Source organism: Vitis vinifera, chromosome 7, assembly GCF_030704535.1.
Source record: "Vitis vinifera cultivar Pinot Noir 40024 chromosome 7, ASM3070453v1".
Taxonomy (NCBI): domain Eukaryota; kingdom Viridiplantae; phylum Streptophyta; class Magnoliopsida; order Vitales; family Vitaceae; genus Vitis; species Vitis vinifera.
In genome coordinates, this window is record NC_081811.1 from 21,583,479 (window position 1) to 21,609,855 (window position 26,377).

At 37.7% G+C, this 26,377-nt stretch overlaps 2 protein-coding genes across 4 annotated transcripts in view; both read right to left on the reverse strand.

Moving 5' to 3' along the window:
* LOC100245435 (sphingoid long-chain bases kinase 1) overlaps window positions 1–5,701 on the reverse strand; it is a 48,182-nt gene extending 42,481 nt beyond the window's left edge. Inside the window, exons 1-2 of one of the 3 annotated variants that reach the window (XM_059738369.1) lie at window positions 5,436–5,698; window positions 2,853–2,917 (exon numbers count right to left, since the gene is read on the reverse strand). The gene's annotated coding sequence lies outside the window, so the exon portion shown is untranslated. Of the gene's footprint in view, window positions 1–2,852; window positions 2,918–5,435 lie in introns of all 3 variants that reach the window. The other 2 variants (XM_059738371.1, XM_059738370.1) reach the window with 2 other exon arrangements.
* A 19,793-nt stretch (window positions 5,702–25,494) lies between these two features.
* LOC104878404 (protein TRACHEARY ELEMENT DIFFERENTIATION-RELATED 7A-like) lies at window positions 25,495–25,998 on the reverse strand. Its single transcript, XM_010648705.1, has one exon. It carries the CDS (start codon window positions 25,996–25,998, stop codon window positions 25,495–25,497), a length of 504 nt encoding a protein of 167 aa, XP_010647007.1.
* Between the last annotated feature and the right edge of the window lie 379 nt (window positions 25,999–26,377).

Here is a 26,377-nt window from a genome sequence, read left to right on the forward strand (position 1 = left end):
ATTACACACGAACAGTATATACACATTGATGATATAGGCATGTACTGCAGACAGCCAATTAGATGAAATACAGGTTAGCTCTACCTAATTATTCAGAACATAGAAACTGCAGTGTAGGTAAAGACACAATAAAGCAATGGCAATCAACATTCTTGGCGTGCCTTCACTGCAGTTGCTTATGGTATGTCTTAACTAAACCCACTAGAAATGATTTCTTACAGAATCTATTGGACAACAATATTTTCTTTGTTTATTGAATTGTTAAATTCAATTCATTAGTTAATTACAAAAATAAGTTCAACAAATAAAATAATTTCAAGCTAATATAAATCTTTTTCAATATTGTTGATATCATATAAAAAATTGTCAGTCATGTCATTATTTTTTGGGAAGTAATAATCCATTACACAATAAATTTCAATTAATTTTTAAAAGTTCATATTAATGGATTAGTTTGTTTCAAATAAAAAAAAATCAATTAATTTAAAAATAGATTCAGATCAAGACTAAAAATATAATAGCAAATCTACTTTAATTTGCCAATCTGCTACATATTGTTGTTTATTATTTCAATACAGTTAGAAACCAGTTGGAAAAGACAAATGAGACTCCTTGTGGGAGATGATCATTCAGGGAAAAAGCTGCATCTTATAAAGAGAACTACTGTTTGTAATAACAGAAATAAGAGCCTAGCATTAGGAGTTTCGGTATGTAAACAAAATTTTTCTCAGAAAATGATTGCAAGACATTTGACAGAGAGCAAGATAACCTTATGCGACAGAAGATTTTAGGTGAATTTGGTGCACTTGATAGGAATTGGAGCTTGAAAGAGGTTGGAGAGGCTTTGACATAGGCTTTTAAAAAGCTATAACGTAAGAACAGGAGTCGTCTTAGCCCACAAGTTGTATCCACATGAGAAATGGGCTAAAACCAATTTTTGGTTACATAGCTGGTATGGGAAATTTTTCCTCAAGATAGCTTCCCTACCTTTTTCAAAATTGTCTACAACAAGAATATGATAGGGTGGTTTTGTTGGGCAGCAAAGGCAGGGGTCATTGGAACCCCCGCTTTCATAGGTCATTTCATGGTTGAAGATGGATACGGTCAGCACTTTCTGGATTGCATTCATTTGTCCCTTTCCAAGGAACAAAGAGAATGAATAATGGGCAATTCTTTGTTAGGTCCTTTTGCACCTTATCTTCTGAGATCACTTGAAAGTTTTCAGCCAAGGAGTTTGGGCATCAGGGGCTCCATTGACGATGTCCTTTTTTGCTTGGGAAATGGTGTTGGAAAGATCCTCATGATTAATGAACTTTTGAGAAGGGGGATGACCTTTAGTGAATGGATGTTGTTTGTGCAGTATTAAGGAAGAGTTGGTGAACCATATCCTCATTCAGTGTGGCCAAGCTCTAGTATTACAGATCTCATGTTCTCTTTGTTGGTCACTAGAGGGCTCTTCCAGGAACAGTAAAAGAATTCCTCTTATTGTGGCAATTCTTGCATGGAAAAGACACAAGAAGGATTTGGATGATGACTCAACTTTGATTATTTTGGTGCAGCTAAAGAGAGGTAATGCCAAAACTCTTAGAAAATGAACATTTAAAATTTAAATTGCGAATTGAAAGAAGGTTTCCCCAGAGGTTAGTCCTTCCTAGATAAGGCTAGGATCATGTGGGGGGCTAACCTTTGTCTTTTGGGATACTATAGAGCGATTGGGTCGTTATTAGGATGTTCAACCTTTAGCTGTTGTGTTTATCATCTTTTCCCCTATTGTTGCTATTTGTGCATTCTGCTATTTTTTATTTTTTATTTTTTGATAGGCCTTTGTGCATTCTGCTATACTTTGATTGTGTCCCTCTTTAGGTGCTTATAGATGTATTTCTCATTTCTTTACATATTAAAATAAAAACAGTAGCAACATTTTTCATCACCAGCATAGGATAAAGTCACCCTCAAACTTTTGGAAACAAAAATAAAATAAAATAAAAATTGCACCTTGGGGATGTTGAAGTACCAATTTTACTAAAAGCTTAAACTTATAGGATTTGGGTTCACAGTGTATATCATACTCTCCAACACCCTCCCTCATGGGTAACCTTGTTTTTGGATCTTACACATGGGCGTAATAAATTAGGAAATAATAACATACGGTGGTGAGACTCGAGCACATGGCCTCCGTTTGGGAAGTGTTGACAATTAAAAACAACTAAAAGATGTCATTTGAAAACACCATATTTTCTGTTTTCTAATTGTCAAATGTGTTTTCCTTTTTTTTTTGAAGAATCAGAAAACTATTTTCAAAAACAATTACCAAATAGGGTCATGATCTCCCACCAAACAAGATTCTAATACCATGTTGAACTACCAATTTTCCTACAAATTTAAGTTTATAAGATTTGGATTCACAATGTATCTCATATTCTCCAATAGGGGATTTAATGTTATCAATATATATAAAAATTACATCCAACTAAAAAAAGAAAAAGGGGGTGGGGGGGTTCGTGTTGAAGGGGGATATAGATTAAAAAAAGGGGACTTCTCTAAGTACCTCTTCAATATCGTTGATCCATCTTTAACATTTTCTACTTATCCATTTTCGTTCTTCCCTTTTTTCTTCCTCCTTCCCCTCCCTTTCCCTTGTCAAATCCTCTTTTCTTTTTTTCCATTGTGTATTATTATTTAGGGTTTCCTCATCAATTTTCGCATTTTCTATGATACAACTAAATAGAAAAGATTACAAAAGGAAGAAGAGAAGATCAAATGAAATCTAGATTCTTATCATCCTAGTGATGGGAACTTTGTAAATCAATTTGCTCACTTTCTCAAAATTATAAAGCATTTAAATTTCTCACCTTTGAGGCCTAACTTGAGTGGCAAGGGCTTGACATGGAGATTTGTGAGGCTCCAATTTTGATTCCTTGGATAAAAAAAAAAGAAAAAAAATTCAATATCTTTCCATGCTTAACATCTCATTCATCTAGGATATAGGCATGAACACTAGGTCTTTTGTGTGGATATGCATGTTTTGAAGCTAAATGGTGTCCACATAGTATGGAACTAATTTAGTAGAAACAAAAAAGGGGAACAAGAATACTAATCAAGTTCTTTATTGAATCAAATTCAAGTCCATGTCAGTCTCCTTTGATCCTTTCAACAGATTGCCTTCTAGTAGATTCTACAATGGACATTCAGGGAGTGCATTGGATCCAACAACTATTAATGAGTCACCCCTAATTGCAGAAAATTGTAGAAACTCTAAAAGCCTAGAAGACTTCATAAATTTTATAATGGAGGATCAATCTTTCTGTTTTTGTCACTAAAATACCCTTCTAGTGTTGGAAGTTATAAATCAAAACTTTTTTGGTGGGCTATGATTGCAAAACAATGTTTCAATAGAGATAAAGAAGATTCCTATTTGATGCTGAATTGTCAGTCTCAATTGATCTTAAATCAATCAAAGTGTGGTCTCTAACATCGATTGATGAAGAAGGTGCAGTATAGGTTGAATGGTAAATCACCTTCTAGTAAATCCAACAAACAACCAGAGAGTGCATGGTTCCAATGGACAATTGGAGAGTGCATTTTATCCAACTATTGTATGGTAGCCACACCAAGCTGTAGAAAAGAGTAAAGATTCTAAGGTGCTATTCGGTAACTGTTTTCAAAAACAGTTTTTGAGCATGTTTTGTAGAACAAATGTTTGTTTGGGGAATCTAAAATGTTTTTAACCTATTTTTTATGTTTTTATATATATTTTAAAGAACTTTTATATGTAGTGTTTTATATTTTAATCATTCTCCATATTTGTATAATTATTTTTTAAAACAATTCTTAGAGAAGAAGTGAAAACAACTAAAAATTATTCTCTGAAAAAGCTCGATTTTATGTTTTTAAAAATGGAAAACAATTTTTTGTTTTCTGGTTATCAAACGTGTTCTCCTATTTTTTGTTCTAGAGAACAAAAAATTGTTTTTGAAAACAGTTACAAAACAAGCCCTAAAGTCAACCCCCCCCCCCCCCTCTCCCCCAGATCCCCCTCCCCTTCCCCTTTTTTTTTCTTTTGTGTCACTAAAATACCCCTCTATTCTTGGTAGTTATAAATGAAAGCTCTTTTGGTGGGCCACAATTTAAAAACGATGTTTTGAAACAAATAAGGAAGATTTCTATTGATGCTAAATTGTCATTGGTTGATCAAGTTGTAATTTCCAACATGGGAGCATCCATTAGTTGAAGAGTAAATTATACGGCTAATTGACAATTTTTGCAAAACATTTTTAATGTGATGATCAACATTTGAACACATGAAAAAACCACTTTATAGTTTCTAAGGTTGGAAACAGTATCTCTAGGTCCAATGTTGGGATGGCTAGAAATGAATGATTAACTTATCAGTTCAAAAATCATGTGTTACATGTCGAAAATTTTCATACAAACTTTTTATCATCTATAATTCTTTTATTATTTGAACAAGATAGGAAATATACTCTAGAATGCATATACACTATATCAAGGCTATATTTGATTCCAGGAAAATTTGAGGAAAAATGTAAAGGAAAGAAAATAGCAAGGAAAAGTATAAGGAAAAAAAAGTTAAGGAAAAAAAAAATTAAATTCAATAAATTATTTTTATATTCTACTTCAAACTCATTTAATTTATTTTAATTATTTTATATAAAGATTAAATAATTTGAAATCGCATAAATTTTTAATTAATTTTAATTATATTTTATTTTCTTTCGTATTTTTGTAATAAAACCAAATATAAAAAAAAAATCTTAACATTTCTTTTCTTTAAGTTAATTATATTTTATTTTCATTGGTATTTTCCTTTCTTAATTTTTTTTTTTTTTGCATTCATTGATACTTTCTTGAAACCAAACATAGTACAAGTATTTCCGTACATTATCTAAATAGGTTCATTAACAGGGGTTTTCCCCTCTCTGGCCCTTGGAGTCAGCTGACTGTGCAGCTTAAATTGAAGGATGTTCTACAAACACATGACATGAATATGAAACATGCCATGCCCTTCCTTCCCTCAAAAGGACTATAGCAGGCAGTGCCAAAACTATGGTTTCTTTAAGTTATGTAAAAAACAGTTCCTAGAGAAGATTTCCCAGAAAATTCTCCCAACACCTTAAGATTCATTTATCTATTTGTGCTCTATAAAAGTTGTCAAGACGATCATAGTCTAATTTATGACAATTCTGTGACTATATCCCTAGGCAACAAATACAAAAACAATATATACAGTTAAAGACGATGGATCTGCAAAAAGCGGCTAAATAGAAAGCCCTACTCGGACATTAAATTGTCAAGAAACCGAAAGAATGCTCTTGTCGAACAGCAGAATATAAGATCGAAGACGCTTGATCCTGATATACTCTGAAAGAAACTCAAAAATTTAACAACACAGCTGAAAGAAAGAAAGAGCGTACCTGCTGCAGATTTGAAGAAATGGAGAGGAAAGATTGGCGGAAGCCCTAATGCTGTTGTGCTCTTCTTCTTCAATTCAAGCCCTAGAGCCACGACAGATACAGATAGAGACAGAGACAGGAGAAAAAGAGAACGTTGTCTTCTGGTGCAGCAATCCAAGCCCTAGAGAGTATTGTCCCAGAAAGAAAGGGATTAAAGGCTAAAGAGAGGAGGAATTGTTTTGGTACACCCACAACGTCCGTTTACCATTTTGCCCCTATAAGCTAGCACAGCACCAGTGAGGTTCAAATTAGGAAAACTTTAAGCTACTCAACGCCTACCAACAGTACTTTCAATCTCCACCGTCCAAACTCTATAGTAAAATTTATGTCGTTGATAAGGATACAAAAATAGGATTAGGTATAAAAAAAGCCTTAAGATCAAGCACAAACAATAATACCAAGTATAAAAAAATGAAAATAAAATATAATATAATAAAACCTTAGCATGATTTTATCACCTTTTTTGTATTTATATGATCGGTGCTATAATCAAACCCCTCAAATTATCAAAAATGACAAATTTTAGATTTCTCATAATCAGTACCTAAATCTACTCTAATATTTATTATTTTTGGGTAATATTATCTAAAATAGGGAAAACTGATTAATTTTTTACCTTTTATATATTATTCTACTTTACGATAAAAAGATAATTCTATGGGTAATCTTGACAATTAATTCGTTCCCTAGGTTTTTCTTTTTCTTTCTTTATTTCTTTTTATAATTTTTTTTTATTTGCTATATTTCATTTGGGAAGAATATGTGGGAAAAAGAGGGTTGTTCTTAGGATGACTAGTTTAAAGACATGATTGTAGTTTGAAGATGGATTAGTTGTTAGCTTTACTTGACTGCTTTTCGGTAACTTTTAATGGAAAGTGTTGAGACTTGAAAAACTTGAAATTCAGGAATTGCTCTGTTTCTTCCTCCATATAAGGTGGCAATTGAAGTGTCATTAAAGTAGAGAGGGTGGTAAGAGATGTTTTATGTTAAAATTTACACTCTAGTATCTTTTTTGAATGAAGAATTAGAAACTTTGATTTATGTTGAGCTATGAAGGTTTGCATGAATTTGAGATATGTTGAATTATGCATTTTGTATTGAAAATTATTGCTCTTGGCTTGATAAAAAGATGATTAAATAGTTATAATGTTCTTTGTTGGAATATATGAATTTTGCTAGTGACTAACTTTGAAGCGTATTAAGAGCAACATGGCACTTGATACTTAAGGTGTTGGAAATTGTGGAAAGACACCGATAAGCATGACTTTGGGAAATTAAGTTGAGGAAATGGCCCTTGAAATAAAAAACTCATTACATAAAATAAAAAAAATAAAATAAAAAAGAAAAAGAAAAAGAAAAAGTAAACTACCTTAAGGTGAAAGACCCTACCTGCCATGGGAAAATCCTAATTCGAATTAAGTTGGGTCATAGACGTATGTCCATGGGTGAGAACCCTAGAATTATAGGTTTTAAGTAATCCAAGATATTTAAGTGATTAATCAACAGGTATATGGTAAGAATGGTATGATCAAATTGTTATTGTAACCTCTTAGAGGTGATAATGCTCTAGTATGCTGAAATTGTAATTATTGATTATGCATTTTTGTGTACTGCTCTTATGAGTTATGAATGGTCTAAATTTCTAGGTAGAAGTTGTTAAGGAACCCCATATTACTCTGTTCCCAAGCCTTGGATCACATAGGGTGCATAAATTTTTGTCTTAGGCTTTTCTAGATCTAACACAATAAAAAAACAAGACAAAAAATCATTATTAAACATAGATCTAGAGATTGTAAGTTCATATTTGGGATCTAGGTTTAATGACTTTAGTGTAACTTCACCTAATCCATTTCACTTAGGTCATAATTAATTAATTAACTCTATTGAGGTCTAATTAATTAAATAACCAAATCCAAAAAGACCATTCATAAAATCCAGTATAACCTTACACTTTCACCAAATGCCCTTATGCACACTTATGAATTCCAAATCCAAAAACCCTTAATCAAATGTGCCACTATTAATAAGAAGCTCAAGCGAGGACCGCTAGGACCCATAAGAAAATATTGGCTTTCTCATAATCAAATTTTGAAGCTAACTTAACACTCTATTAAAGAAAGTCAGTTACACTCAAGTATCCTATAATATTACAACAAGGCAAAGCTTAGGTCTGTGACCTACTACTATTCGTTGCATGCAGACTTCTCATGAACCGATATTCATAATCTAACAAGGTAGTGCTATAAATCTTTCAAGATTACCTCTCTAATCCTTAAGTGATAGATCCTCCCATTATGTGATCAATTGACATACTCTAAAAGACAACTATTATCTAATATATGGGTAATATCTCTCATTGCATGCACAACACACACACACACAAACATGTATATATGTGTATATATATTCATCACTAAGGACATGGAATAAATAAGAAACCTTGAAAAACAAAGGCAAACACATCCTAGAAAGGATCTAACATACTTTTCCCTAACCTAAGGTTGTGATACCAATTGTTGAAATATTTGAAAAATCCATTCCAAACTTGAGATTATTGGGATGCATGCAACCATCTTCCTAGGGATACTAAATCTAAGCAACAAAAACATTAAAAATAATAATACTCTAGATATAGGTGCTAAAGATTACCTATGATTTGGATGTTCTTAGATCAATTTTAATTGATGAAGAGTATGGTGCAAATCTCGAAAACCTTGTGATATCCCGCCTATGGGCTTTCTCTTAGATCTTGGCACTTGAGAATGGTGAAATTCTTTTTATAGGGATGAAGACTAAAGATGAGGCGTTCTAGATCTTCTATCTCAAAATCGATTCGATTACGACGGAAATTAAAGTTCCATGAGAAAGGACGAGCCGAACCGAGAATTGAAGATATAGGAATATTTTTATCCATTACTACTCTAAATAGTCTTGGATATTGGTCTTTAAAGATTTGGTCCCCCCACCACAAATCTTCCCAAAAGCGAATTTTTTCCCCATCTCCTACGACAAATCGAGTATACTTGGAAAAATCCTGAAAGACTTGTGCAATGGCCTTCCAAGGACAGCGGTGTGGCCATCTGACTAGAGTATTGACATCCCAACCATTTAAGTGTGTCTCGTAGATGCTAAGAATGACCTGATGCCATAAAGTTGTACTTTCCCTAGGAAACCTCCACAACCATTTCCCTAAAAAAGCGCGATTTCTTAAAGGAATCTTTCCAATCCCCAAACCCATTTTTACCCTCGGCTTGCACACTACATCCTACTTAACAAGATGATCTCTTTCGCCTTTCCCAACCCCTGACCAAAGAAAGTCCCTTTTCATCATTTCAACTTTTGCAGCCATTGAAGCTGGAATCTTAAATAGAGAAAGGAAGTAGCTAGGGATATGGGAAAGACAAGAGTGTAGGAGAGTTATCCTACCACCTAAAGATAAGTAAGCCTTTTGCCATTCGTCTAATCTCCTAGAGATTCTCTCAATCATTGGATCCTAGAATTCACAAGCAGTCGGATTCCCTCCCAAAGGAAGACCTAGATAAAGTATAGGCCAATCTGAAGCCTTGCAGTCAAGCATCAAGGCTAACCTAGAGAGATGATCCTGATCAAGGTTGATGCAAAAAAGATTACTCTTGTCAAGATTGACCTTAAGCCCAGAAATTTGACCAAACACTAACAATAAACTCTTAAGAGTTTGTAGTTCTTCCTCGCTAGAGTTAGCAAAGAGGATGGTATCGTATGCAAATTGCAGATGAGACACCTTACATCTATTCTACCTACCCTGAAGCCCTCCAACAAACTTCTTTCTTCAACTTTCAACAACATTCTACTCAACACATCTGCAACAATAGTGAACAGGAAAGGGGATAAACGGTTACCTTGTCTTAAACTTTTAGATGCCTTGACCCACCCTTTAGCATTACCATTCACTAGAATAGCATAAGAGATCGATGACAGACAACCTCTCATCCAACTCCTCCATTTATAATTAAATCACTTATTCTCCAACACATGATCCAAAAAATCCCATTTCACATGGTCATAAGCCTTTTCAAAGTCTATCTTGAATATAACTCCCTCCTCCCCTGATTGCCTTTTCTTGTCCACAATCTCATTGGCTATAAGAATTGCATCCATAATTTGTCTCCCTTAAACAAAAGCACCTTGAGTAGAGTGGATGGTCTCGTGTAGTACTTCTCTTAGACGCCTTGACAAGACTTTTTCTATTACCTTATAGAGACAAGTGATCAGTCTGATAGGTCTAAAATTCGAAATCTTCTTTGTGAAACTCTACAAACACCTCACTAAGTCTTCCTTGATCACATCCTAACAATCTTGAAACACTGTTATGGCGAAACCATCAGGTCTCGACGCCTTATCCCTATCTAACTGAAAGATGGCATTAAAGATCTCTTCTTCGGCAAAAGAGGAATCTAGCCTAGAAGCACTCTCTTCTGATATAGGGGACCAATCAATACCTTCTACTATCCAAGACTCACCAGGAGGACTCAAGTAGAGCTTTTTGAAATAAAGTAATATCTCTTCTGTGATGTTATCGGAATTATCCAACACCAAACCTCTTTCATTCTCCAAGAATTTGATGAAATTCTTGTTTCATCTCCCATTAGCCACTTTGTGAAACAACTTTGAGTTGCAATCCCCGTCCTTAACCCATTTTATCTTAGTTTTTTGTCTCCAACGAATTTCTTCCCTCAAAATTATTTTCTCTAGCTCCCATTTTCTTACAACTCTTTGAGCACCAAGAGCAGAAGAGAGAGCCCCTTCTTGTTCATTGGCATCAATGTTATCTATTTCATCCAAGATGGTTTTTTTCCTTTCCTTAAGCATTCCAAAAGTATTCTTATTCCAATATTTCAATTTTGCCTTAATAAATTGTAACTTTCTCATGAACTTGTGACCTTTCCAACCATTTCCTACAAATTCTCTCCATCAACTGCTAAAGCACTCTTTGAAACTATGATGTTGCAACCACATATTCTCGAACCTAAAAAGTGTTGGGCCCCACTTGAATGGATTGGTATTCAAGACAATTGGGCAATGATTCGATGTCCATCTAGGAAGAACTTCTTGAAGGCTTTGAGGGAATGAAGACTCTCACTCATTTGAATAGAGAAACCGATCCAATCTCTTACACACTGGTGACTCTTACATGTTTGACCAAGTAAAAGAGGCATTCTGTAATGGAGGATTATGTAATTCACATTCTCTTATAAAACCATCAAAATCCCTCATGCTGGAAGTGAATCCAAATCCACCCAGTTTTTCTGATCTTCTCCTTATAACATTGAAGTCACCTCTTACACACCATGAAAGAAAAGTAAGGAAAAAAAGGTCTAACAGCTCCACCCAAAAATCCTTCCTAATTGAGGGGTTGTTTGGCCCATAGATTGTGGACAACCACAATGGTTCATTTCCATCCAACAAGAACTTGACTGAGACAGAAAAAGATCCTATTACCACCTCCTCACTGCTCATTTTCTTTGAGTCCTAAATGATCAAAATCCCTCCTGAAGCCCCGTACACCGGGATAACAACCCATTCCTTATTCCTAATTGACCAGACACTACCTACAAACCTTCTATCACACACCTCTCTTTTTGTTTCCTGAAACATCACTACATCCGGATTTTGAAGTCGCAAAAAGTCCTTAACCACTCTCATCTTTTTCCTAGATCCCAACCCCCTTATATTCCAACTTATGATCTTCATAAAAAACCTCACTGTCCCTATACCTCAAAACCAATGACAGTAAAGCTCAAATGTCTATGGCAATTCTGTTCTTTCGTATTAAATACACCTTAATATCCAAGGAGCTTAAGACCTCACAAACTTTAGCCATTTTTCTGGGGAAAATACCTTCTATTTGGAACCCACTCATTTGGGAGAACTTTGAGTCTTCTTAGCTAATTGCACCCAGAATAGGGGCCTCATGAGGCGAGCTGAGATTGGTCTTTTCATACTTAAAGCTCTCAGACAAAAGATTCAATCTAGCCAGCTAGGACATCGCATCAACATGGTTAGGATTGCCAACATACCCAAGACGATAATCCCCAACGTCATTTTTTTTTAACAAATTTCAGTTAACACTCGGTTTTTCGTAGGAAATTGGGAATGAAAGGCTGAAATGGAGAGATCGGGAACAGAAGGACTTTGGTATGGAGGAGCCATGTTAGAGAAGGGAGAACGAAAAAATAGAGAAGGCTGTGAAGAATGGTGATAAGATACCTGGAAAATTTCCACTTCCGTCATTCCACAGTACCCCTCAAAGTTGAGCCATTTTCCTCTGTTTGTGGGATAAGAAAGATGATCCGAGACTGAAGATCCACTATGAAAACAACCCACAAAGCCCTTAAAACCTGCTCCGTCTCCTCCTATAGCAATATTGCGCATTTTCTCTTTCTCTTTTGACAAAAAAGGAGCCTTAAGAATATTCATTTGCTTCGCGTTTTCCTTCGTTGGCGTCGTTCCTTCCTCGTAACACCCTTGAACCAACTGTGTTCTCGCTTCGAAGACGTCTTCTAATGGAAGAGTATCGCTACCTGACAGCGATCTCTCAGTCGTGAGTGGCTCTCTTCGGCTTCGATCCCCTTGTCGGCATGTAGAGCTTGAAGGAATCAGAACATTCCACAACTTCTTTAAACCGCACTTCACCGCGGAGCACCTCCGTTAACTTTCAGAATCCTCATAGTTTGCCTTCGCCTTCCCCTTTGTAGAAAGAGTAGCTATATGTAACGGGCTCTTCGAAAATCCGTCTTGCTTGCCTCCCATCTCTTAGCCTAGCAACTGAATTGGGTATTTCCCAAGGACTTCCCTTTTCCAGCCCACATCAATTTCAGATTGTGGGTTGGGCTTACTAAAAGAATAGGCCTTTGTCATATGTTTGGAGGCTCGAATCCCATCCACGAGATTTGACTGGGCTTTGACACTACCAGCTTGCCTTGGCCCAACAAAACCTGCTCTCTAGCTTTTTGAATTTGAACTGAAAGACGTTGGAGGCCAGTTGTTTCCCACTGTCGTTCTGTTCGTTCCACGTGTCTTCACAGGAGCATTCTCAGCCTTCTGACCACCTCTCCACTCCATTGTTTTGCCAACTACCCCAACCGAGGATCCCTTTCCAACCGTTGATCTATCTTCCTCTTCTCTTTTTTTGCCAACTGTCCTTGTGTGAGCCTCAACCAAATGCCGAGTTGACTCACCCATCTTTCTAACCTGCATACCGTATTCCTTTCCAGCCACTGCGATTGAAACTGTGAAATCCCAACCCCCATCTAATACCTCAATCAAAACGGGGAGCACTGATCTTTCTTTCATTACAACTCTCACCCTAGCTTTGCTTAGATAAAAAAGTTTCAGTGTTCGCTAATCTATCTTTGTCACCGTTCCCCACTGCTCCATAATTTTCTTCAAGTAAACCTCAGACCATAAATGAAATGGTAAAACCCTTAAATCTATCCAACCTTGAATTTCCCCTCTACTTTTGAATTTTCCTTTGGCGACCATCTTCTCAACAAGACTGTAATTCCACCTTTAATCCTGATGAACCTTGAATCGTGTAGTGAGACAATTTCCTAGGTTTCTACAAAAAACAATCATTTTCCTCCTACGAAAGAGACGATTATCACCACGCCTTTATGCCCTAGCCTTCTTGCCATAACTTGGCTAACCTCAACCCAGTTAACAGAACCAACATGACATTCGCACACCACGACCCTCGCCCATCTACCTACTGAAACATGGCCGCCTCTCCTTGGTCATTTTTCTTTGACTACATTCACGAAGGACCGTTGCAAGGGACTCACATCTTTGTGCAAGATCCTTCATTCCTTGCTCTGCCTTCCCTTTTCATCAAAACCCAAGGAGGGGACCACCAACATTGAATACAACGTAGACTTTAAAAGTTCCCATCCCCTACCATTGTTTCCCTCAGGTATTACCAGAAAAGTTGACTTCCTTTTGGAGGCAAACTCTGATAATCTTATAAACCTACCATGAACATTGAAGCAAACCTTCAATAGATGGACTTTGGTTTTTCCTCTAAATTTTATGTTGAAACCCATAAAAATCTTCATCTCAATGGCCTTTGTCAATTGTTCTATCAACCAACTAACCTTTTCCGTCTCAAAGCCTAAGACGAAAACAGAGCCTTGACTGTGCTCTATTAGCGAACACCATCTTCCTTCAACTTCACCCTCGAAACTAACCCAGAAGGTCTTCCTCTCTACTGAGACCTTCAAGGTCCTTCCCATGACCAGCACAATGTTCTATTATAAAAATATACAACTCTTAATTTTGCCTCGACTCTAATTCTTGTCACCACTATTTATTTCTTACTTCTCTAGGTTACAAGATTTCAACTATTAAACATACAATAACTCGAAGTAAATCTTCTATCTACAATCGAGCTTGCACAATTTGCATCTATAAATGCTTCCATTCGAATCTATTAATCCTTTTTGAATAATAAACCCCCACTTAAAGTTTTGTTGAGGTATCTTAGGATTTTGTACTTAGCTTTTAAATGCTCCCTCTTAAGTGCATGCATGAAATGGCTTACCACACTAACAGAGAAGGCTACATCTGATTTGATATGTGACAAATAAATCAACTATCCCACAAGTCTTTGGTATATTTCCTTATCAACACTTTTATCACATTAGACGAGGCTAATTTTATGGTTTGGATCGGTTAGAACTTCAGTAGGCTTGCAACCTAGCATTCCTATTTCCTTTAACAAGTCAAGTACATATTTTCTCTATGTGACTACAACACCAATCTTTGAATGCGCCACTTCCATACCTAAGAAATGTCTTAGAAAACCCAAATCCTTCATCTCAAATTCCCTTGAAAGTTCATTTTTCAAGTGATCAATTTCATACGCATCATCCCTTGTCAAAAATATGTTATCAACATATACTATTAAGATGATTGTTTTACCTTCCTTGGAAAAATTGAAAAAATGGTGCGATCTAACCAACTTTATAGATACTCTACTACTTTAATAGACTTTGGAAAACGATCAAACTAAGCCTTACTAGATTGCTTTAATCCATACAATGATCGTTATAAGTTGCACATATTTTCTCTATCATAATTTTCTTCAAAGCTAAGTGGTAACTGCATATAGACTTCTTTTTAAAGTTTACCATTCAGAAAAGCCTTTTTGATATCAAGTTAGTAGAGATATTAATTCAAATTTGTAGCAAGAGACAATAAAACTCTCATAGTATTCATCTTAGCAATTGGTGAAAACATTTCTTGATTGTCAATTCCATATGTCTGAGCATATCCCTTTGCCACTAATCTTGCTTTGAATCGATCAATAGTCCCATCTGGTTTGTGTTTCACTGAAATATTCCATTTACATCCAATATGAGACTTTCCTTCTAGTACTTTTGCCAAATCCCAAGTTCCATTTTTTTTCAAGCACTCCAACTTCCTCCATGATTGCATTCTTCCACTCAAGAATAATGAAAGCTTTCTACATTGACTTAGGAACAACTACATTGGACATGTTAGGCAAAAAAGCTTTACAGGAATGTGAAAGACGATGATATGACACAAAATTTGAAATTAGATGAAGTGTACAAGATCGGGTTCCTTTTCTAAGAGCAATAGGTAAATCAAGATCATAACAAAAAGAGAAGAATAAGAATTACTTATGCCTTCCAAATCAATGGATATCGGTTTGGGTTCTTGGCAATGCACCAATAGTTGTTTTATCTTCCTTGGATTAGTTCTCTTAGAGTAGACATGAAGCTTTGGTTGTGGTAAATCTTCTTCCCTTAGTTGTTGTGTTGGCATTTTAGACAGAGAAGATGAGAAAGGTGAAAAAGATAAAGAAGGGATAGCAAAACAAATGAGTGATTGAACAGGAATAGAAGACATGCTCTCAAATGAGGAGATGGATAGATGAATGATTTCCTAAAACGAGGCTTTACTAGAATCCTCCTTTGAAGGTGAGTGTGGGCATAATATGGTTGGTTTTCAAAAAAGGTGATATCGAGATTGACAAACATCTTTTAAGTGATAGCTAGAATCATAACAGTTGTACTCTTTTTGGATTTGTGAGTACCCTAGGAAAATACATTTAATGGATTTAGGGTCAAGCTTACTATGATGAGGATCATGGTCATGAATGGATATTATGCAACTAAAAATTCTTAGAGAAAAAAAGGTGAATAATTTTGTACTAGGGTAAAACTCAATGAAAGTAGATAGTGGTGTGGCAAAATCAAGGACCTGATAAGGCATTCTATTTATTAGATAAGAAACAATTAAAATGGTCTTGCCCCATAATTGTTTTGGAACATGATTTGTGATCGTGAGTGATCAGGTTACTTAAAAAAGGTGTCTATTATTTATTTTTATCACTTTATTTTGTTGGGGTATTTTGTTACAAAAAGAGTGGGAATAATACCATTTGCTGAAAGGTATGTACCAAGGATACATGAATAGTATTCTTTCCTATTATTGTTTCGTAACATTTTTATTTTTATTCCAAATTAGTTTTAGATTATCTCATGGAAGTTTTTGAACACTTACTCAACCTCGAATTTTTCCTTTAACAAGTTTACCCAACACAAATTTGACATCATCAATGAAAGTGATAAACCATTGTGTTTGTGTAATGTTGTTCACTCTTAAGGGTCCTTATACATCATTGTGCACAAGGATAAAATGAGTAGATTTTTTATATGGTTGTGGCAGGAATTGAGCCTTTGACGTTTGGAAAGTTCACAAAATTCACCTTGAAGTTTTGAGGCTTGTTTATTTTTGAACAACTTTGGAAACAAATGTTGCAGATAAGAGAGGCTAGGATGCCCTAATTTAAAATGCCATGACATAATTTCTTTAGATGAAGATTGATTTGCCACTTGAGCTTGCCTTTTGGAGAGATTTTCATTCTCCAAGTAGTGCAACCCATTTATTTCTCTAGCATTGTCAATTGTCCTTCCCGAATCCAAATCTTAGAATTCACAACAATGAGATGAGAATTTAGCAACAAAATTACTATTTTTAGTAAATTTACTATCTGAAAACAAATTACAAGACAAATCAAGGACATGAAGAACAAAATTTAAGGTCAAGTTTTTTGAAATAGGTATAGACCCTTTTTCCAGCTATTGATAATAATGTACCATTAGTAATTCGTACATTTTTATACCCAAACATGGAAAATATAAGTAGACAAATTAGAACAACTGGTCATATGGTCAGAAGCCCTTAAATCAATGATCCTTGAGACTTTATTACCTAGAATGACATTGAAAGAGGTATAAACTCTTTTTCTAGCAATTGATGATAATGTACCATTGGTAATCCATACTTTTTTATTCCCAAACATGGAAAATATAAGTAAATAAATTTAAACAACTAGTCATATGGTCAAAATCCCTTGAATCAATAATCCATGAGACTTTATTACCTAGAATGACACTCAGAGCATTTTTTAAATCACCTTGCTCAGCTAAAACACAAGTAGGAAAAGGATTGTATTGGCTTTTAGATAAGTTAATGATGCGATGCAATAAATTCCATTGCTCATTTGCAAAAGACTTGGTCTCTTGTTCTCCATTGTTCATAATTTTCTGTTTAACTGGTCCAACATTAAAGGCATGAGTAACACTTTCATTTAGCTCCTTATGATTTAATACATTCCTAAGTTTGCAATGAAACTGCTAGTAAGTTTCTCTAGTATGACATAACTTCTTACAAAAGTCACACTACTTATTATCATATTGGTTGTCTCGTTGGTCATTTTTCATGGAACTTCGGGGCTATCCAACAACAAGAGCTTTTTCAATATTGTTGGTTTTGAGGCCAGAAGTTTCTATAACTAGGTTAAAATCCTCACATTTTCCCCCATTAACTCCCTATAACTTTTTTCACCTTTTATAAGCATGAATGCTTCATTTAGACCAAGAAAATGTTTTTTCCCTAATACATGATCACAAACCTGATCATATTCAAGATTAAACCCTAAAAGAAATTGGTAAACTCTATCATGTTCAAGTATCTCCTTTACTCACCTTGCATCAATTGGTGACTCCATTTTTAGGGCAATGTACAAGTCTAATTCAATTACCAATCCGTTGAGAATATTAAAATACTCGGTTACACTTGAAGCTATTTGCTTGATTTTCTAGATTTATATCTTAATATGAAATATTTGAAAAGTAAATCCCATATTCGAATATGTCTTATTCACTACTGTGGGACCCTCTCTGCAAGGTCGTCCCGAAGTCTTTCATTGTCATGGTTGTCTGAGAATGCATGCTGTATACGAAGGCATTTTCAGTTGTTTGTCCCATAACCCTAAGACTGGATGGCTGGTTCGTCCCAAAGTAGGGTCAGATGGATAATTCTTACACAGATATAGCAATATTGGCGCCAGACTATCCTTCACAAAATTTACTCACCTTTAATGTGCAGATTGCGTGCTAGGCATGCTCCATATTAAATGCGACCATTACTAGAATACATTCCATTATCGGCGACTCATTAAGGCAAGACAACTGTTAGATATCAGTAGTCAAAGCCATAATACTGCACAGTCAAGCACAATTAAGGTGCTATTAAGATTTTTGGAAAGACATTACACTTGAGCAAACATAAATAGCCATGCAGAATCCACAAATGGTATGCACTTTCTTTTTCAACAATCTTTTACTTGCTTAAGCCACTTATTGACTTTAACATCAGAGAGGCATGCTTAAGCAAACTATCCGGACAACCTTTTGTGTAAGTGTCACATAGTTGTTCGCAAGCGAGCTAGACGGACAAGTATCGTTGGTCATGTCATTCCTTCAACCCTTTAAGAGCTAGCTGAGAAACTCCATTCGAACCGCGCAACAACATTGACGTCATATGTGGGAACTTAACAAAAAGCACTGAAGCATTATGACCAACACTTCTCATATATCTTAGTCAGCCACCATGGCTAATTGTTTCTAGGCTTGGCAGACAAGAATAGAAAAAAAGTAAGAAGAAAATGAGTGTCGCATGCAGTCCCTACACTAGTAGGATGAACAACTAAAACAAAAGAACCAAGGGTTGCGCGCTCAGATGATTGAAGGGCGTTGCTCACAAACTGCCATACCCCTACTTAATTGACCAACACAAAATGGAGTTGTAGTTAAGTGGCACGCTCATCTCGAAGGCACATTGAGTCGCTTCATCATGCATAGGAAGAAGACTTGTCCTATAGCAGTTCTCCTACCTGGACCGAGCCAGTTTATCCATCAACATATCAACCTCTCTTTTTCGATGAAGCTGCTGGTTCCACCAAATGGAAGTGAAAAAAAGGATAGCAATGAGGCTCCTGCTTGTCTGATGCCATAAGGACTCGACTGGGGCCCAAGGCCAAAAGGCGTAGGCATCCTATTGCATCTTCGATGCCTTGAAAGCCCGGCTGGGTCAATCTAAATAGGAGGCGCCACTAAGCTTCCTGCCATCGTAGACAAAGCTGCAAATATGGAGCCCACGACTAAGGCCTTACTCGGCACTATCAGCCAAAAGCTAGATGATATGCTATCCATGTTGTTCATTCTTCATATTATCAACTACGAGTCCCTCAAAGGGTTCCTAGTACCTAAGTTCATCATGTACGATGGGATGAGCGACCCATTCGACCATCTTCTACACTACTAGCAGCTCATGATGTTAGATATCGACAATGATATGTTGCTATGCAAAGTTTTTTCGACTAGTCTTCATGGTTTGATATTTTCCTAGTTTCACCGGTTCCCTTAAAACTCCATCAATTCTTTTCGCGATGTCTTTGAGGCATTTTTCGTCCATTACTTATGTTAAACGCTTCAGAGTGTAGAATATAAACACCTTATAAAACATAAAATGTAAGAAAATGAGTTGCTGAGAGACTTCATGAAGCGATTTGGCTAGATGGTGCTCCAAGTCGAGTCCTACAACATGGATGCTATTCTCCAAATCTTTAAATAAAACATTAACCTGGGCACTGAGTTATTTGAGTCCATCGCCAAGAAGCCACCTACTTCAATGGATGACTTGTTCAGATGAGCAGATAAATATGTTATGCTCGAAGATGATGTTCGAGTAGCTTCCCAACAAATTTTGGTCACGAATCGGTCAACAAAGAATAACAAAGTTGAAAGATCAAAACCCTTAAACAACCAGTTTAGACAAGGGGGATGGAAACAAGACGAACGACAACAACAACCTTTAAGGGTGACTCCGATGACCGTCTCATATGAGAGGTTCATCCCATTAATTCGAGAGCTGTTCGAATTCAAATGACTAGAGCCAATCAAAATTGATCTGACCAGACGAGATTGGAAACAACGATTCTCTTACCATAAAGAGCATGGACACACCATGGACTAGTACAAGAATTTGCACTACCTTATAAAAAAACTCATCAAGGTTAGACACCTTAAGCAGTACGTCTATACCTCAGGCGAACGAGATGAAACAAAGGGAATTGAATGGGCCCTTACGTCTCTTATGGTGCCTAGGGCGATAATCAACTATATCCACAATGGACTCATGGATGATAAACATTAGCCTAGAAAGTATAGGCGAATATTGGTCTACACAGCCTCTATAAAGGAATGAGTGAATGTCGTTCTGTGTACGTTCACTGATGACAGTGTTCAATTGATTGATGGGCCTATTACTTTCATTCCAATTGACTATACCTAGGTGCTTCTACTGCATGAGGACACCCTGGTCTTAACATTAGGAGTCGACGACTTTGACGTGCGTAGAGTCTTGATTGATCTAGGTAGCTTTGCAGACCTCCTACAAATGTCAGCGTACAGACAAATAGGGTATTCTCCATCTACCTTGGAAAATTTGGGCCGCGTTTTGATCGAATTCAATGAAACCTCAATAGTGTCTCTAGATGATGTTCTACTTGTCCAGGTCAACTAGGTCATATTGAATGTTCATTTCTCAGTGGTAGAGGACTTATCACCATACAACACTATTATGGAACGGGTATTGCTACACAAAATGAAAACCATCTTGTCTACATATCATCAAATAGCAAGCTACCTCATTGAGGTTGGGCAAGTAGACTTACTTAGTAGCTAACTGGTCTCTAGGCAATGCTACCAGGTGGCTGTAGAAGCAGGGCAGACGGATTCAACTGGAGATGAACTTGAGTCATCAAGTGTGAAGGACCAATAACAATTACAACAACAAATGAAGAGAGATCCATCGACCGTTAACCCCTTGCTACCCCTGCCCTTATCAGACAAAGATGGTCATGTGACAAACACCAACTCTTTGCTAACAATGGAGGAGCAGCGTCACTTGGAAGCTATGCTTCGGTAAAACACAGATATTTTTGTTTAGACCAATTCAGATATGCTGGGAATCGACCCGTTTGTAGTTGTTCATAAATTGAATATTCTCCTAAATACACGACCTATACGACGAAAGGTGTGATGCTTCCACCCAGACCACCAGAAAATAATCCAAACGGAAATTGATAAGCTGTTAGTGACGAGCTTTATCCGGGAAGTCACCTATTTGGACCGATTAGCCAATATCGTGGTGATCTCAAAGAAAAGAGGAACATGGCAAGTATGTGTGGATTACACAAACCTAAATGATGCTTGCCCAAAGAATAGTTTCCATTTGCCCCGAATTGATTAGATTGTCAATTCAACGTCCGGGCATGAAATGCTTTCCTTCCTTGATGTTTCCTCCAAGTACCACCAAATCACCATGTTCTAGTTGGATAAAGAGAAAACGACCTTCATCACACTGCGAGAACTGTACTACTACAACATCATGCTTTTTGGGCTCAAGAATGTAGGAGCAACATAATAGAAATCGATGATGAAATTTTTTAAGTTGTTGATAGGTCGAACAATGGAAGTGTATATTGATAACATGGTCATCAAAAGAAAAAACTGCCCAAAACACATTCAACATTTGGAAGAGGTGCTCGGGTTGATATGAAGGTACAACATGAAACTTAACCCGCTCAAATGCGTGTTCGACGTTAGTGTAGGCAAGTTTCTCAATTTTATAGTGACTTAAAGAGAAGTGAACCCAACCTAAGTAAAAGTTGTGCTCGAGACTTCCACTCCTTCCACTAAAAAGGAAATGTAACAACTCACAGGCCATCCAATAGCCTTGGGTCGATTCATAGCACGCTTCACTAATGAACTTCATTTCTTCACCACTTTGCATGGAGCACAAATGTTTGGTTGGACGGAAGAATGTAAAAGTGCCTTTGACGCTATTGAGAGCTAGCCTAACAAAACCTCATATTTTAAGTAGTTCGAAAGTCAGTGAGAAGTTGTACATGTATATCGTTGTGTTCAAATATGCAGTTAGCGCCGTCCTATTCTGACATGTTGTGAGCAATGGGCCAATACTAATTTACTATGTGAGTAAAGCTTTGGTAGATGTTGAAACCCACTATTCTCAAGTGGAACAGATAGTGTTGGTATTGCGCATTGCTTTGAAAAAACTCCGTCCATACTTCTAGGCCCACCAAGTAACAATTCCAACAAACTATATTTATCCGGGTGGATGATGAAGTGGGCTATTGAATTAAGTGAGTACGACATATAATATAAGCCTCGGTTGTCCTTGAAAATGTAGTATCTCATAGATTTCATTGCCGAGTTACCCCAAAAATGGGTACGAATTGATACAACCGGCCAATGGTGGATCCTGCATGTAAACAGAGCCTTAAGAACATCAAGAGCTGGAGTAGGGCTCATGCTATCTTTCCTTACTAGGGAGCAGATCGAGTAGTTTGTCTGCCTCAACTTTCTCGTATCTAATAACAAGACTAAGTATGAAGCAATGATAATTGGCCTCGACTTCGCTTTGGTGCTTGCAACAACAAAAGTGGACGTGAAGTGATTCATAGTTGGTGGTCGGGCAAATTCAGTGAGAATACAAGGCCAGGGATGAACACATGACCCACTACCTTACTGGTGTGGAAGCCCTTCTAGGCAAGCTGGACAATTGGTGAGTTAAGCGTATCCCCCGTGAAGAGAACAGAAAGACAGATATGTTGGCTAGAGTGGTCGTCGCCTTGCTAATAATCGAATCCATATTGTTGCCAGTCTACATCTAGCCCACGTCTTCTATTACACCAGAACAGATCCATGACATAGCCCAAACAAACACAGGGTGGATGCAGTTTATCATTTATTACCTCCACATTGGTGAAGTCCTTGAGTATGGAAAACAAGCACACAAGTTTCGAGTCCAGGCTACCAGATTTACTCTGATTAATGATCAACTGTATAGACGGTCATTTGGATGGTCTTACTTTAAGTGTTTGACCAATTCGGAAGCCCAATATGTTTTGGTTGAATTGTATGAGGGCATATGCGACAACCATCTAGAAGGATGAACCTTAGAACATCGAGCCTACTCTTAAGGCTACTACTAGCCTACGATGAAATGAGATACGGAAAACAACGTCCGAAAATGTGACTAATGTTAAAGACATGCACCCATTCCCTGATTGCCAGTAGACTACGTTAATCCAATGACTAGCCCATGGTTGTTTGCCTAATAGGGAATGGATCTAGTCAACCCATTACCAATCGACACATCTTAGAAAAATCTTCTGGTCGTAGCTACCGATTATTTCAGTAAATGAGTGGAAACTAAAGCCTATGCTAGCATCAAAGACAAAGACGTGACAAAGTTCGTTTGGAAAAATATTGTGTGCCAGTTTGGAATTCCTCATGTCATTATCGTAGACAATGGGTCGCAATTCGATAGCAATGTCTTTTAGACTTTTTGTTCAGAGTTGAATATTTGGAACTTCTATTTGATGCCTCAGCATCCACAAAGAAATAGGCAAACAGAGGCAATAAATAAGACACTATTGAATTCCTTGATGAAACAACTAGAAGGGGCAAAAAACAAATGGGTAGACAAATTGCCCAGTATGTTATGGGCTTATAGAACTACCAACAGTTGGCCTACTAGGGTCATCCCATTTGCTTTGGCATATGACATGGAGGTCATCATTCCAACCGAGATAGGAATGTCCATTGTTAGAATGACAATGCAAGAATAAAAAACAAATGGTGAAAATCTTGAAATGCATTTAGATTGGGCAGATGAAGAGCAGGAGGCTGCAGTTTTCCAAATGGCCTTTTACTAGCAAATAGCGATGGCTTAATACAACAAGAAAACATGACTGCGATTGTTCAATCCAGGAAACTTGGTTTTTAGACGAGTCTTTGAGAACACAGCTGAAACTAGTACTGACAAGCTCCAACCTAATTGGGAAGACCCATATGTTGTAAGCAAGATAGGAAAGTTAGGGGCATACCATTTACAAACAATGGACAACATGCCACTACTCCACCATTGGAATGTAGCCAACTTGAAAAAATATTATCAATAATGCATGTTTTTTATGCCAATGACTGTAAGCAAAACTGAATGCAATTCCTAAACAACTATGTGCCAAGAAAAGCCAAGTGGCAATATCATTAGAGCATATGACATGCACCACAACTCTAGTAAGCACCAAGGCATAACCAAAGAGGCAAAGGCCCAGTCGAACCATAAAACTCCCTTGAGAGAAAACCAAAATGGCTCAACAATTAAGTGTATAAGTTCCAAGGCTAGTGAATAAATCTTCAAATTTGTATTACGTCATCAAAGGAAATACAAAGCCAAAAAAAGTTTAACATCCTTACACTAAAAATAAAATAAAATAAAAACAACCAAAGGACGAGTAAAAGACTCGAGAAGTCTCCAAAGAAACGTCATTAGCTGCTGTGGAGCCTTTTCCCATGGCCGAACCATTATCCTGTCCGGCTTCATCGCCTAGCATAGCTTTGTCCTCATCATCTAATGGAATATTAGGGATGTCATCAGTAATGCCATGCTTTTTCATACAACAACGATAGCCATAGAAAAACATGTCATCAACTTGCCATTGGTAGGCCACCTCCAACTTCTTCTTTATTTGATGAAGTTGGCCTTGGCTTACTTGAGCTCCAACTTTTGAACATTTCGTTTCTCTCCCTTTGCCTTAGAGGCCCCTAGGGTAGTATTGTCTTACTTCAGCTGCCAAATAGGAGCCTAGAGGGTTTCATTTTCTAGCTCGACTTTCCTTAACAAACTAGCCCCCTTTTCAACTGTCTTGTGAGTTTGACTGCTTTAGTTACCTTTAGGTTGGCCTGCAGTTCTTGTTGGTTGTCCACATTAATGGTCGTGTATGCCTTGATCTTCTTTGTTGCGTGTAGTTGCTAAAAAAGCTAAGTATGTTGTCTCATCAGATTGCGGACCCTAGCCATGATCTGCCACCAAAAATCAAAGAAGAGCCATGAGGACAAACAAAAAAGAATGACAAGATTTGGGGAGTGAGACAATAATCATACCACTTCCATTGTCTGCATGGTCGTGTAGTCCTTCAAGCAAATAACAACCTCGATAGTTGCGTTTGTAGTCCCATGTGGAACATGAGCCATAAAGTTGTGAGAGGAATCGACAATTACGTGTATTGGGATCCTCTCCAAAACTAGGAATAGCTCATTCATATGGGAAGCTAGAAGCTCATGTTGGTGAATATGGGGAAACACTCTAAAAAGACATCTAGCTCATCCCGACTAGGCACGTTAGTAGAAGTAACTGGTGGATATTGAGGGCTAGGCGTAGAATCATCGTATGTGATGGTGACTATTTCCTCTAGCCCGTGAAACAAGATATTCTCCACGTCCACTACCTTGGACCTAAGTGGAAATGGAGGAATCAGTATATTAGGCGGTGTGGCCGCTAGCTTGGACGACGACTCATTTTTGCTACATGTCTTTTGTTTTTTGGCTAAAGATTCGACTTTGATGGCCTAAGACAACCTTTTTTGTTTTCGTTCACAAAAGTCGACTCGCAAGTTAGTAGCCATTTATTCTTCTTCCTTCGTTTCTTTAAGAATAGGCGGCATGACTGGCTCGACGGTTTCACTCCGCTTGGTCGCCTTCGCTTTGAGAGTCTCGTCCTGACTAACTACAACTTCTTGAGCTTATGGACAGACAACGACACGTGTCTTTGCTAGCTTGGGGGCACCATGCGAGTCGGGGACCAAGGCACCACGCATGCCAGTAGGGGTCGAGGCACCATGCATGGAAGTCGGGGGTCGAGACACCATGCATGGAAGTAGGGGGTCGAGGCACCATGCATGCCAGTCGGGGACCGATGCACCATGCATGGGAGTCGGGGGCCTAGGCACCATGCATGGGAGCTGGGAAGAGGCACCATGTGTGCTAGTCGGTGGTCGAGGCACCATGCGAGTCGGTAGTAGAGGCATCATGCTAATCGAGGGCCGAGGCACTATGCTTGACAGGGGTAGAGGCACCATACGTGTCGGGGGTCGAAACACTATGCGTGCCAGAGGCCAAGACACTATGCGAGCCAGGGGTCGAGGAACCATGGGTGCTAGGGATCGAGGCACTATGCGAGCCAGGGATTGAGACACCATGCGAGCCCGGGGTTGAGGCACCATATGTGCTGGGGGCTGAGGCACCATGCGAGCTTGGGGCTAAGGCACCATGCGAGCCCGAAGCTGAGCCACCATGCGTGCCAAGGGTCGAGGCACCATACGAGCCAAGGGCCGAGACACCGTGGGTCAAAGCACCATGCGAGCCAAGGTTCGAGGCACCATTTGAGCCAGGGTTCGAGACACCATGTGAGCCAGGGTTCGAGGCACCATGTGAGCTAGGGGCCGAGACACGTGTCACATGTTTTATCATGTTCCACGTCATGTCATGTGTCTTGGGTCAAGCTTCTAAGTTTCCATGCCTTGGCCATGTTTTTGAGACATGACATTAAGGTCGTGGCGACGAGGGAGCCCAAATCCCGATCGATAGATTCATTGAAGGGTCGATGGGCATACCTAATGCGTTCCA